Raw genomic sequence first — 13997 nt, 5'->3', positions numbered from 1 at the left:
TTTAGGATTGCAATTTGTCCCATTCAGCCATGAGCGTGGACCCGATAGCTAAAGGGGATGTCAGCATTGTGTAGCAATACCAGTCTCAGCGTCAGGCGATAAGCACTCACTAGGTTCAACCTCCGTACCATCCCTCGATACTTTCACTTCACGATCCGAATTCCAAGGATTTCTCAAATGACGAGTCTTGTTGAAAGGGATAGGTCCGACTTTGACCCATTCAATGCGGAAGACGTGGCCTCGACTTTCTTCCACAAACTCGTCATGAGCCTCTTCTTCTTCTCGCTCCGCCTTTTCATCGGGAGTCAGAACTGTATCCTTCCTGAGAATACCTTCATCATCTTCCGTGGGTTGACGATTTGATCCACCGAGGTGCTCCTGATGATCCGCTTCTTCCTCGTCGTTTATAGGTACAGGGGGGAAATAATCGTGTTGCAGAGCTTTAGGATCGAGTGTTTGAGCCCTGTACTCCGGAGCTGACTGGATCGACTTGTTATTAGGATTGGACCTGTTGCGTACGTCAGATGGATCGGTACGACGCCAACCGGCAGCGTGTTCTAATTTGGCTTCTTCGTTGGGCGTGATCTCTCCAGGAGATGAGCTGGCAATGTGACTTTGGGATGGTGTCAGGAAGAAGGGAGGGCGTGTTTCTCCATCAAGGTTGATCGTTGGCTTCCGCCCGATCGAAGCGCCAGTCGTTTGAGTTTTCTTTGCTCTTTCCTTGTCAATCGGTTCGATCATCTTAGCAAATCCGAAAAATTCACCAGATCGATTTGCACCAAAGATCAGGAACACTTCTTGCGATGTTCGGAATGCTTGGTCTACACAAGTCAGCCATAATCCTGTCCATCTTATCCACTCACCTAAGATCGGCTCATTGTGACGTTGGGTTTTCCAAGTACCAGTTTGAACAGATTCTTCCAATTCAGCCTATTTCTCCGTGAGCATATTGGTATATAAATCACACGATAGAGGACTCACCGTTGTTAGACTTTTCAATATGAAAACCCGTCTGGGGAAATGTCGCGCCAGGAAGCTCGAGTTGGTACTGGCGAAACTTCCACTGGACTGGTGCTTCTTGAGAGCATTTCCCTCCTTTATGATGGATTCTCGACGGCGACCTTCACCTTCGGGAGGATGTTCCAATGCGGCTGGACTAGGAGGAACAGAATTGGCAGAGCTCACAGAAGCTGAGCTAGCTTGTCGAGGTAGTTTGCTCTCTTGGTCCTTCACCCAAGCTCGATGCAGGCCAGTGCCTCTTTGAGCTCCCACCCCTGATCTCAGATCATCATCCTTCCGTCTTACTCGACATAGCATCCTAGGACATCGGCCATCCCATGGTCGTAAGGATTTACCGTTGAAAAATGCGACAGCGCGATCCAGGTCAGATTGGGAAGAGAGGTTGACGAAAGCACAGGAGGAGCGAGAGATTAGGAAGATGGATGATGGGCCTCGCCATGGCTCGGAATCGGTATCTGGATCGTTGATGGTCGGTATTGTGTTATTGAAATATCTCCATAATTCCTCATGAGACGTGTTGGAAGGACTGTAAATGTCAGCACTAATGCGATTCAAAGTTCATACACTCACACGTTGCCGACCCACATCACCCAGTCAGATCTACGAGCTGGGGCCTGAGGATGATAAGCCTTTCGCTCTTTCTCCTTTTCTTGCAAGGCGACATCTTTGGGATTTCTGGAAGGACCACTCCATGATTGACGAGCAGTCCTGCGAATCGGGGAAGACTGGGACCACTCGCTCGACTGTGGAGGTCGAATCGTCTCCATAGTCGGTAGTTGTTGTTGGTAAGGGGAGTAGAAGCCATAAGTGGAAGGCATGGATGGACTGGTCCAAGTAGAAGTTGGACCACTGTAAGAAGCGCGGTAGTAACCCTGATACTCTCCCGCAGAGCCATGCCTAGGATGAAGGGGAGGAAGAGGAGGAGGTGGTGGTCGGAAGGGTGTGGAAGACATGGCGGGGCTCATGGGAGGGCTGGTCCAGATTCCATATGGTTGTGTGGAATTGATGGGTGAAGGTGCATGGCTTGGAATCGCTTCTGGGTATGGCGAGTAAGAATACGCAGGATATTGGAAGGGCTGTGGAGGAGGGTAAAAGGGCTCATTATAAGGCTGATAGGGTTGTTCTTCGGGACCAGGTTGATAAGAATGATAAGGAGGTTGAGTAGGGCCAACTTGAAGGTTCTGCATCTGATTCTGTAGATCTGTATCCTGATTATCTTGCGGCGGCATGGGATCTATGGAAGTGGAACATTCAAGAAAGCAGAGGATTAGTTCGACAGCTGCAGCTTGCTCTATGATCACTGAATGTAAAACGAAACAAGAGGGACTCACGGTGCATCCCTCCTGCAGGATAATGACCACCCAACATCATGTCACCGTCAGACTCCCTTCTACGAGTAGCTTGATAAGGAGGGTAATTCGGTGGAGGTCGATCCGTATTGTACGGTTTCATGCTAAACAGACCTCTGAGCGATTGTCGTGACTAGCAGACGTATAGAAGAAGATGAAGATGATGATGATGAAAAGCGGATGTCAAAGTTGGATCGAAAAAGGGGGGGTTTGCTACTGTGAGGTGTAAGAGAGAGGGAGAGGGAGAGAGAGAAAAGGGAAAAATCGACGTTGTACTATTATTCTGTGAGTCGGAGTAAACTTGTCCGAGTGGACGTTGGGTTGACTCTCTCTGAACACAATGGCCAACTCAACCCTCGGAATGTATATATGTAACAGACATGGATGATACAATCTCAAGCTGATCCATGCATTACATCCTCCTCTCATTCAATGAAAAGGTTGAAAATCGAATGAGAGCAAGGTTATAAATATGTTATCTGGTAATGCGCAGAGTGAGTGGTCAAGGGTCACAGAGATAGATCTACGGATACAGAGTGAGTGAATGAAATGCAATGGAAAATCGCAAGCAGCAGACTGAAAAAGAAGACGTCATAACGGGCGGGATTCCCCTCTCTTTCCAACCTTCCAGTCACTGTCAGATCTCATTCCTCGCCATACTCTGACAGCTCTTACCACCCATACCCTTCCTCTAGTCATGCCGTTGGTAGGCTGAGACCGCAAGTACCACAAGGACTATCTATACTCGTGGTCTAGGCATAAATGAAATGAATGTGTTTGCGTATGGTCTGTGGGCCTGACTAGACACTTTTGCACTACTGCACTTGTAGCGTCCCTTTGTCGATATTCTCTATTCTCCGTTCAGGATGGAAAGAGAGTCTCGACTTGCATGGAAAGTGAGTGCAATGACATGTGAGAGGAGATATGACCCTACCTGAGCAAGGAAGGAGGTTGGGAGATCTGGAGGATCAGTATAAGCATCCGAAGGACACGCTTTGGACCGCCTTAATTCCTCCATCACCATTACATAAATACGTAGCGATCCCCTGATTGATCCTATGAATTCCAGCCAATTCTGTTGAGCACCCAGTCAGCTGACTCGCTTTACCTTGGCTATCGGATGTCAGCCCTCAAAACGACAGAGAGTACGGGTGATTCCACCCTTCTTCTATACATGGCGAGTCGGACCGTCTGAAGAAATGCTCGAAGGACATTCGCAAACACACACGGGCTCGCATGATATACTACCAGCTGAATTGTGCCAACGTCAGAAGGACAGACAACCTGCCTCTGAGTCCAATCAAACGCACAAAGAAGCAACGCAAAATCCTTATTTCGCGCCGTGAGAACCAAGTCTAACGCGTACATCCCGTGAAACAGGTTGCACGCAACGAATTGCCTGCGTCATCAAGTGATGAGGTGACTGGTTCCGAAGTCTATGAGACGCTGCCATATGACCGAGGAAGCCAAAGATTGAAACGTAGATTATGTTGATTAGAGAGTGATAAAATGAAGACATAAACAGATGCCGAGCGGGTCTTGGGTGGTCAGCATCTTCAGCATACTCCGTATTCTGTCAATGACTGTGTCCGCGTAGATCCGATACTGTCAAATGAACATGTAAAGCTGACATATCTCTTCATCTACAAATTATGACGACAGTTTGGCCGGTTTGTCCATGAAAGGAGAGGGCGGTCGAGAGGTGAGTGGCGTAGGAGCAGAGTCGGTGTCGGGAACAGCGAAATGGAACCGGAGACGATGAAGCTATAGCGATCAGCGTTACTCATGCAGACCGAGACTTACAACTGGAAGTTTCGGGAACAGCACAAATACCAGAGCAGCGAAATTGAGGGCGAAAAGGGTATAATCGTATTTCGTGTAATGTGTTGATATCAAAAATCTGACACGTCAGCCTGATTCGTTGTAGCTACTGACTTACAATCCGATAGGGACACTGGTCAAAAACTTCTTCGCGGGAGTATACTGCGCTCCCGAGTCAATTTGTTCCCAAAGCGTCAGATCATCGTATGCACCCGCAGAAGTCATCATTGATTCGAATGGAACACCGGTGGCATGGTGGAACATGAGGAAGGACACCTAAAGAGGTCATGACATGTTATTAGCTCGATGGGACCGACGAGCAATACAAAGTGACACTCACCGACATATAGCCGAGATTGACGATAGTCCAACTGACATCTTGTGTCATCCCGGGAATGGCGTCGATCAACATCTTGGCCAGCAATATAAGTAGGGGATGCATGACCCAAGCACCTGATGTCATCAGCTAAAGATCCTTCATTTATTTGTACATACCTGGAGCGTTGACCCATTCAGCATTCTCATTGTTTCCGACACCCAACCTGTCCACGACGTTGTCAGGGTCATCGCCACCAACCTCGGTCACCGTGACGAGACTGCTACTTCTTGCACGACCTTGAGGCTTACGAAAGCTTGGACTGTTTGAATGATTATGGCTTGAGTTACCGGAGACATTATGACCCCTTTGCACGTTATTCGACGAGGATGAGCGGAAGACGGTGGAACGAGAAGGTTTGAGCGGAGAAAGCGTGTCGAGATGATCCAGTGCTGCGTCTTCAGGAATAGGTTGTGAGACTGATCTGGAACGCGAGGGAGAATGGGGAGGAGCTGTGAGAGTGACTGATGGAGGTGCCATGATGGAAGGAGCACTGGCACGATATGAGCTTGAAGGGATAGGGAGGGATAGGGATGATGATGATGATGTATATATATATATGTTTGAATGGATATGAGATAGATGGTCAGATAACACTGCATCTCAATAGCAACATAAACACCCCACACACACACACACACGGAATCATCCTTATCACTGCATAAACCCATCTATCTGTCTATCGTACCATCCCACCCATCTCGTAGTCAAATGACTGGTGATGACATGGAAACATCATTGCCACGTCATGAGAAGCTGTAGACCAGAGAGTGTGGGAGCCACGTGGAACAAAGCCCTTGGGTTGGTAAAAAGTCGAAATCACTCTCACCTTACTGTGCTACTTGCTAAAGTTGAAGACGAGGACATCATCTTATATCACTTGCTACTCGTCTTTGTTCTGCTCAATCTCGTCGCAACATCCCTGCAATGTCCAACCTCTGCAGGTCGTGTCGCTCTTTGGTCTTCAAAAGAGAATTGAACACAGCATCTTCACCTCGTTCAGTCGGTAAACCTCTTCCCACGAAACGAACACCACTCCCTAAATTAGGTCGTCAAGCTCCAGAGCAGGAAAGTCTTTCGGTACTCCTCGAACGTCTGGCTAGGCTAAAATCAGAATCAAGACGTCCTCGGCCAGAAGCCTATGTTGCTATACTCAGAGCAGCGGGAGATTTCTCTTTGAGTCGAAGTGTGGAAGCTGAAGAAGCAGGGGACATAGGATGGCAGGTAGCTCAAGCAGCATGGGACGACGCTAAAGCTGGGAATGTTGATCTGGGATCAGAGGGAATGGAGGCCTTTCTAAGGGTGAGTGAATCTTCCCGCTGACGCGTGCTGATCATTCAGTTTTCGTCGGCATACCCTCACCTGCTTCAATCATTCCTCTTGTACACCGATTCCAAGCTTGCGGGCAGCTATAATGGTCTCGCACGAGCAGCGGCTTCCAGCGGTAACCTCGAGCACCTGATCTACGTTCTCAATGAGATGTTTGTCAAACGAATCACACCTTCGCTTCAGACTGTCAAGACCGCAATCCGATTAGCTTGCGAGTGGGGCAGTCCTCGTTTGGCGATGCAAATAGCTGAGAAGGTCGAGAATGACTCGGCTGTAGGAGCCAGACTAGATCAAAGCGCATGGGTTAATATACTCATAGCTAGTGCGGATGCTCATTATGTGAGTCCAAGTGACAAGGACTATCGCTGATATCCGTAGCTTGCTGGTGTAGAAACAGCCTGGTACAGAGTCAAATCCAGCTACACGCCTGATGAGGGTCTGATCCTGTCGATGCTCAATGCGGCAGGACGATGGGGCAGACCTGATTTTGCTTCCTCCATCCTCGAATCGCTACCCGTTCCTCCTCAAGAACAGCATCTCGCTCCCTTGCTCGAAGCGTTCTGCAATGCAGGAGAAGTGCCCAACGCCTTCCACGTCCTCGTTTCGATCCGCGATGCTGGAATCACCCCGACCATGGCAACTGTGCAACCCATAGTCTCTGTCTTGTCCAACGCTGAAGTGGTCGATCAAGCATTCTATGCCCTTGAAGATTTGTACAAGGCAGGTCAACCGATCGACATCACAGCGCTCAACGCACTCATCGATGCTTCGGCCCGACTGGGAGATCTCCAGCGTGCACGAGCGACTCAGGCGGCCGCTGTGGATCTAGGTCTTACACCCAACGTCGATACCTATAATCTGGTATTGGCCTGTTGTGTCGCCGCACAACACCGACCTCTCGGCGACACCATTCTTAATGAAATGACCACCCAGTCCATACCTCCCAATGCCACGACGTACGAACACATGATCAATCTTTGCCTCACGCAGCCAACCTACGAGGATGCCTTCTATTACCTCGAAAAAGCTAAAGGCGATGGATTTAAACCTTCGTATGCGGTTTACAACTCGCTTGTGCGTAAATGCGTTCCTCTCAATGACTCGCGCTGGCGACTGGTGGTCGATGAAATGAAATCTATCGGATACCGTTTGGACAATGAACTGCATGAGTTCATCAATTCAGGTGGAAAACCTCGGGATCGAGCAGCGCACGGAAGGCAGAGGTCCCGGGAAAGGGCCGGAGGCAGTGAGGCTAGACAGCGGTCGAACAAGAAAGAATAGGTGTGGTAGGGAGGGAGAAGAGGTATACATACCTGATCATCCACTTATGCATTTTATCATGTGCGAGTGCAACGTGATCGGCACTGATAGAGGAGACAAGGATGTTTCGAAAATGAGTTTGATAGCTTTCGATACAAATGCATGTTGGTACAAGGATACAAGTTTACTCCAAGTCAGCAACGGCAGCGTCTACTTCGTCTTCTTGTTTGAGAGCGGATACATCCTTGTTGGATGATCGAGTGTAACCTTCCGAGTCGTCGAGGACTTGTCCACCACCGATGGTATCTTTGAGACCTTCTACTTCATCTGTAAAAGTGTACGATTAATATCCAAGATGTACAGAGACGTGTTGAGGGCGTAACATACCTTTGGAAATCTTTCCAGTGGCCTCACTTTCCTCAACTCGTCTATCCTCGAGGGCAACGTTTTGATTGGTCTCTGGGGCATTGGCGTCGGCAGCAGATACGAAGGCTTCGTCAGATGACATGATGGATGATTTGTTTGTTTGGTGGTGTGGATTATTGTGTTGTGTTCAGGTTATGTTATGTTTGCGATTGTTGTTAAAAGAGAAGGGACATTTCAAGTTCTCATTTCCCCTTCTTTATATACCGTGGATCCTCTCCACTGATGACGCAATGGATCTGAAAGACATATGACGCAAGTTTCTTTTGTTTATCGTCCCAAGATGCCAGCATCGAGGGAGCTTTCATTGTGATATGCAATAGGATTCCAACGATGTCATAAGCCAGCCATGTTGTATCAGTCAAGTCTCTCTCATCATTTACATCTGATCCGATCCGATCGATCAACACAGTTCTGATCGAATCGAACGCGATGTTGGTCAGTGTGCCTGATCCGGTTGAGAACATTACTCGTTTTACGTGATAAAGTAGCAATTACCACAGATCGGGAAGATGATGATCAGTGCATATAGTGTCATGGTGTCAGTTGTACTGTACATGCATGTGCAGGCATTCATATTGATTCGTGCTAACCTCTTCCGATCGTATTGCAGTATTATAATACATGTCAGATCAATCGTTACTTCTGAGATTTCTTGATCAAACGCTGCTTCTCCGCTTTAGGCATCTTGTTCTTCCGTTTTTCCCGATTTTCCTCCTTGAGAGCCTTTTTACGTTCCTACCAAAATACGAGTGTTGTTAGTCGACGCGACCAAGATGAATGAGCGCGAAACTCACCTTTTTAGCATCCTTATCTTCATGACGGAAACCCCGTGGTTTATGCGGCTCATCTTCAGCCTCCCAATTTGATTCAGCCACCTCCTCCTCCGCCGGGGCATCCTCGAATCGAACTTCTTTCACCTCTTTCCGCTCCGTTTTCTCTGCTAATTTCAAGCCGGTGATCCCAGCATAGATCAGATCGTCCCCTCCTCCACGTTTTAAGAGATCTACGTCTCGTTCTGGATCATAGACTTCGGCCAATGTTCGAGGGATATAGGACGACATGAAGACAGCATCATCTGTTTTGTTTGATGGTTGGCTTAACCATTCGGTAACTATGGCTGTGAGCTTGTCATCTCCACCTGTACTCAGTTCTTCCTCCGGGCTCAGTCCCACATTCTCGGTGACCACAAATTCCCATGCTCTTCTGAGACCTAGACATTTGACCCCACGACGTTCAAAGAAGTCCTCGACGTTCTGTAAATCAGCCCGTAGAAAGTCGAAAGCCTTGGGGTGATCATGTTCGACGGACTGAGATACATCGATAATCCACAAGTGACCTTCGTGCAGTCTTATTGGGATTTTATATTAGTGATGATCGCACCCGGTGCGATACGGCTGATCACTCACAGAATGTTATATTCACTTAGATCAGCGTGAACTAGATGACAATGCTGGTACATCCGCCTAGCAGCTATAACGAGCTCGGCATACAAAGCGTCTAGCCGATCTGCCTCGACTTGCGCATCTTTCAATCGAGGTGATGCACTACTCAAGTCAGCTTGGACCTGACGTAAGTCAGACTCACTTGTCACCGTCGCCCAAAAATTCCATCACCAAGACATTTTCCTTGCAATCAAATACTTTAGGCGCACGTATACCACCTTGCACCAAACGTCGCAAGTTCCGTAACTCTTTCTCCGCCCACACCCTCACCATCTTCCTTGGATTCTTGGATGAAGTGTATTCCCCTTTAAAACGCTGCTCCCCAACTATGTAGTTTGATCGAGATCTGAAATTGAGGATAGAAGTTCTGTATATTTTGACAGCGACACCAGGAAGAGCATAATACACATTTGCCTGGTCTGTCAGCGATGGTTCCCCGTACGATCGTGACTTACCTCTTTACCAGTGCTTACACACCGCTCAATCTTGCCTATAAGGTTACGGTTCACCAAGCCAGCCAATACTAGTCTAGTTCTAGAGTCTAAGACCTGATCCTGAGTCGCGCGATCACTCTTATCCTTGTCCTGCTTCTCATGCGCAACCTTTGGGTTCATGGCCACACCTACACTGGCGAACGGATTGGTCTTGGAGGTTTTGGAAGAAGATGCCTGAGAAGGGGCATTACGGGCAGGTAAAGGGGCAGAACCGGTTGTCGCAGCGTGTTGCTGCCTCACTCGATTATATTGCTTGGTGAAATCTATCATATCAGCAAAATCGTATCCCTCACATAGCACTCACCGCCATTGGCTAATTCCCAGTCTTCGTCATCAACATCCCAGTCTCCAGACTCTTCGTCCAAGTCCCCGTCTTCTAGTCCACCGATATTCTGGTCAAACTGATCATCAGACACAGACAGATCATCGAATGGTACCCCTTCGTCCGACTCCTCCTCCATACTTGAGCCACTAGATTGAGCATCGTCGAATTGATGTGACACCTCTGAATCCACCTGAGCTGCTTGTGCAGCGACGTCATTCTCACTCTGATCGATATAGCCTGCGGTTGAGTTCCTGGACATGATGGGATCCGAAAATCGATGTTGATAGCAGGACGAAAAGGCAACGAGAGACAGAGAGAGATGACTATAAGATCAACTTTGGATATCTATCCCATCTATCTCATCTAAGATATCATTTTGACCTTTTGACCTTTTGGTGGCAAAAACTAAAACTGGAAACCCACCTGTTCCGGCGGAACATGTCATTACCACCTACCACAACCACGTGCTGTCATTATGTAAGTAGCAGAATGTCTGTATATACATATATATATATATCTATATATTATGTAATGTGAAACTTGAACTTGTCTTTTTTTCCTTATGTACGTCATAGTCATCATTCCTCTGACTCTGTCAGGTGAACAAACAGAACAGAACAGCCAATCATATATATATATACACCATATCATATATATATATATATATATATACTACTTCTCTCTCTTCCTTCTTGTTACCCTTGTGTATACCTCCAATCTCGCCGTACCGCTAAACTTATCAGTCTATCAGTAACACCTCGTACAAACACACCATCCCATCACCATGTCTCCTTTGCCAGAAGTCCTCTTTGATGTAGCAAGGAACCCATACTTGGCTGGTGAGTGGGTTCACTTTACTGGATTCTCAACGTCTTGTACTCCACATCCACGTTTTACCTATCTTGAGAGAATCCCTTGATTGAAGTTCTCTTGCGTTCAGTGGGTCTCCCTATCGGTCTCGGAATTGCCAGTGGTTTCGCCACTGGTAAATCTTCCAGAAGCAACTGGTTCAAGACTATGACACCTCCCCCTGGAAACCCTCCCAGAGAGGTCTTTGGTCCCGTATGTCTTTTTTTTTTGTTTCCTTCGTGTTAATCGGTTTTAGCTGACCTGTCTTCAGGTATGGACTGTCCTCTACGGACTCATGGGATATGCTTCCCATCTTACCGTACGGGCTTTCGACAGCGCTGTCACTCCATCTGGAACGTATGTGGTGTCTTTTTGATATCCGTATACATCTAACACAGACTTATCATATACCTCCTTGTTTAGTGCCGACGCAGACCAAGCTCTCCAACTCTACTATGGACAATTGGCTATCAACTTGCTTTGGTCCCCCTTGATGTTCGGATTCAAGCAGAAGGAGCTTGCTCTCGGTAACATCCTCGCTTTGTTCGGAACAGTCACCGCAATGACCGTGAAGATGCACAATCTATACACTCCATTCAGCACTACCTGGTTCCTCGCTCCTTACTGTGCTTGGCTCGGTTACGGTGAGTTCTTTTGTTCTTAGCTATCGCAGTATCCTCAGCTAACGGAGAGTGTATTAGCCACCTACCTCAATGCTGGTTACGTCTTCCTCAACCGAGACAGGAAATAAGGGTCAGGATGGCGATGTTTCGATGATTGGGTTTGACGAAGATAATTTTGAAATATGTAGCAAAGTCGGGTGAACGTATTGAATTCTTGACTGCTCTCCGATGCAATGTTGATTCTGCTGGCTACATCTTTGCATGGACGTCGACCAAGATTGCATGATTGAGTGTTGAGTGATGGTCAGCGATGAGGGGCAGAGTAATGGATGATGGCATTGGATCATGCTGTTGAATGTAGTGGCAGGTTATATAACCTCATATTGAGACGCGTTGAATGAATCTTCATGTATATATACTGTAACTTGATTGTTGCTTTGGGATCCTTCTCATACCGTTGATTCATCATTCATCAATCATCATCATCGTTCGTAACGCCCATTCAGTGGATCATACGACCGTTACGACTATCTTTGCTGTACTACTCAATAAGCTCCGAGAAGCGAGTCATAATCTGCATCACCAACAACATCACTGGCTTTCATGTCTCGTTCAACGTATGATCCCAATGCGAATTATCCCCCTTCACCTCCCCCTTCACGGTCAAGGCGCCCACCTCCTCTTCGTGTCAATACTCACAGCAATGCTCCATCCAGCTCGTCGATAAGATCAGCTGGTCATTCTCCTGTCAAGCCAGGGTTCTCCTATAATCTCCCCACTTCCGTCGAATCGCCTAGTCACTCTCAAACCCGTGCTCGTCCTGGTGGACTAGCCGCTTGGAACGGCGATGTCCCGAACCGAGTCCGCTCTCCTCCTGTCACGCCTGGCTCAAGGGCTCACTCTAGAACCGGCCATTGGTCGCGTCGAGGATCCAATGAATCAAATCTACCACCTCCTGTGGTTCGACAAGGCTCGGAACAAGGTCCATCCAGATCACGGAAAGACAGCGGAGTGCAGAGTCCGCCATTAGCTAATGTCTATTCTGGTAGAGAGGGCGTGGGTTATCATCGAGTCGAGGGTGTTCGGAGTCCAAACCCATCTGTGAGTCACCTTTGTCTTGACAATCGCTGAGCATCAAGCAGGATCTTCAACTTTTCGCACATCACTGTCGCTTGTTCTATTTTTCCCCGACACCTCCTGAAGATTCCTCCTCATACATCTCATCCACACTGGCCTCACTTCCTCCATCACATCGAGCTGCCTATACACGACTCCAGTCATCTCTACGTTCACTCGCTCATCTTCATCATTTACGGCTCCGTATATCGTCATTCCACGCTTTGATATCCAGCACGATAGCATCGGCTTCGTTGACACCCCTCGCTCGGCAAGACTTGATCAGTCCCAGAGCAAAAGCAGAGCGATGCGAAAAAGCCCAAAAGTTCATCTCCACATGGTGTACAAGCAAGACAGGAGGTGTTGAACCGTTCTTCAGAGGACTTTGGGGAGCTTTACGGGCTCAAAGTAGGGGTGATGCTAATCGAGGTGGAGCAGGCGGTTCGAGATTGGTCTGGGAAATAGATGATGCGGTGTTCTTGGAGTCTGGGTGAGTCCCAATGGCCCACATGCAAAGCTAATCATTCTTTAGCGGCAACGAATTCATGCATGAAGCAGTCTCTTTCCTCAAAGGTGTCCTTGGTTTTGAAGATCAACCCCTCACATCACCCCCCAAACTCCGTCGAATGAGGACTTTACCGAGATCGTACTCTGAGACTCGGGCTAGACCTCCGCCCAGACCTTCCACTCAGCGAGCACCGGTCCGCTACGACAGTCAGGAGGAGCTTGCAATCTCTCCACCAAATGCCTCCGGGGAACTGAACTCTCGTTCGAGAGCTATATCAGATCCTTTTACCGATGCTCGTTCGAACAGGCGGGGACCTGCACCTCCGCCTCCTCCGTCCCGTCGTCATCTTCCGACGACCGCCTCCGACGCTGCCCACACCATACCCAACCCCCTCCAAAGGGCCTCAACCGATGATATAGCTGGTCCCGGTAATCTTGATTCTCCTTTTTTTGCTCAAGGTGCAGCTGATCAGTCCCTTCAACATGGACAAGAACCTCATAATCGTCCCGTCATCCCTCCGCGTGTCTCAGAAGATCGAGTACACCTTCTTGGCCGTCGTACGCGCAGCGATACTAGCGACGATGGTTTCGGCAATCTCGCGCATGTCTCCGTGCAGCCTCTCATGGAGGATGATGAAGACGAACCTACGGAGGATGATATCGCTGCCGAAGAAGCTGACCTGAACAAACCTCGCTTCAGATTGTGGATATTCCCTGCTCATATATCGGATCAAGAAGCGGAACATCTAAAAGCACTTTTCCCCCGATTTATCGGTACGAAAGGTGACGTCCGATTTCCGTTCGTCAGACCCGGCCGAGGAGTCAAAGGTACGGAAGAAGCGAGGTGGGACGCGATATCTGTGGGAAATGTTGATGACTCAGAGCCCAAGGTCGTACACGTACCCAAGGTCGAAATAGAGGATGAAGAAGGGGTAGTTAGGTGTGGTACAGGCAGGATGTGGGTCGGCAACGAATCGAGAAGATCCGGATGGCGGGGAAGCAGATGGTATCGGTTCAAAAGATGGTGGCGTAGACTCTTTGGGATGGACTAACAGTATAC

At 48.3% G+C, this 13997-nt stretch overlaps 7 protein-coding genes across 7 annotated transcripts; 3 read left to right on the top strand and 4 right to left on the bottom strand.

Moving 5' to 3' along the window:
* Position 1: 1 nt before the first annotated feature.
* Positions 2 to 2472, bottom strand: I302_106973 (uncharacterized protein; the record flags this gene model as incomplete). The annotated part of the gene is made up of 6 exons (XM_019192377.2): positions 2 to 48; positions 111 to 821; positions 864 to 930; positions 982 to 1546; positions 1591 to 2254; positions 2352 to 2472. 6 exons carry the CDS (start codon positions 2470 to 2472, stop codon positions 2 to 4), a joined length of 2175 nt encoding a protein of 724 aa, XP_019045374.2.
* A 1547-nt stretch (positions 2473 to 4019) lies between these two features.
* Positions 4020 to 5046, bottom strand: I302_106972 (uncharacterized protein; the record flags this gene model as incomplete). Its single annotated transcript, XM_065870381.1, has 4 exons — positions 4020 to 4133; positions 4323 to 4466; positions 4531 to 4643; positions 4686 to 5046. 4 exons carry the CDS (start codon positions 5044 to 5046, stop codon positions 4020 to 4022), a joined length of 732 nt encoding a protein of 243 aa, XP_065726453.1.
* Positions 5047 to 5493: 447 nt separating this feature from the next.
* Positions 5494 to 7176, top strand: I302_106971 (uncharacterized protein; the record flags this gene model as incomplete). Its single annotated transcript, XM_065870380.1, has 2 exons — positions 5494 to 5868; positions 6274 to 7176. 2 exons carry the CDS (start codon positions 5494 to 5496, stop codon positions 7174 to 7176), a joined length of 1278 nt encoding a protein of 425 aa, XP_065726452.1.
* A 163-nt stretch (positions 7177 to 7339) lies between these two features.
* On the bottom strand, positions 7340 to 7663 carry I302_106970 (uncharacterized protein; the record flags this gene model as incomplete). The annotated part of the gene is made up of 2 exons (XM_019192380.1): positions 7340 to 7482; positions 7543 to 7663. 2 exons carry the CDS (start codon positions 7661 to 7663, stop codon positions 7340 to 7342), a joined length of 264 nt encoding a protein of 87 aa, XP_019045377.1.
* Positions 7664 to 8217: 554 nt separating this feature from the next.
* Positions 8218 to 10101, bottom strand: I302_106969 (uncharacterized protein; the record flags this gene model as incomplete). Its single annotated transcript, XM_065870379.1, has 6 exons — positions 8218 to 8316; positions 8376 to 8928; positions 8988 to 9044; positions 9166 to 9437; positions 9479 to 9748; positions 9811 to 10101. The coding sequence occupies 6 exons, from the start codon at positions 10099 to 10101 to the stop codon at positions 8218 to 8220; spliced, it is 1542 nt and encodes a 513-aa protein (XP_065726451.1).
* A 525-nt stretch (positions 10102 to 10626) lies between these two features.
* Positions 10627 to 11442, top strand: I302_106968 (uncharacterized protein; the record flags this gene model as incomplete). Its single annotated transcript, XM_019192382.1, has 5 exons — positions 10627 to 10681; positions 10783 to 10904; positions 10963 to 11048; positions 11115 to 11335; positions 11393 to 11442. 5 exons carry the CDS (start codon positions 10627 to 10629, stop codon positions 11440 to 11442), a joined length of 534 nt encoding a protein of 177 aa, XP_019045379.1.
* A 475-nt stretch (positions 11443 to 11917) lies between these two features.
* Positions 11918 to 13989, top strand: I302_106967 (uncharacterized protein; the record flags this gene model as incomplete). Its single annotated transcript, XM_065870378.1, has 3 exons — positions 11918 to 12415; positions 12457 to 12920; positions 12963 to 13989. 3 exons carry the CDS (start codon positions 11918 to 11920, stop codon positions 13987 to 13989), a joined length of 1989 nt encoding a protein of 662 aa, XP_065726450.1.
* Positions 13990 to 13997: the final 8 nt, after the last annotated feature.

This window comes from Kwoniella bestiolae, chromosome 5 (genome assembly GCF_000512585.2).
Source record: "Kwoniella bestiolae CBS 10118 chromosome 5, complete sequence".
Taxonomy (NCBI): domain Eukaryota; kingdom Fungi; phylum Basidiomycota; class Tremellomycetes; order Tremellales; family Cryptococcaceae; genus Kwoniella; species Kwoniella bestiolae.
Note: the sequence above shows the minus strand (reverse complement) of the source record. Positions and strands in the feature narration are given on the sequence as shown.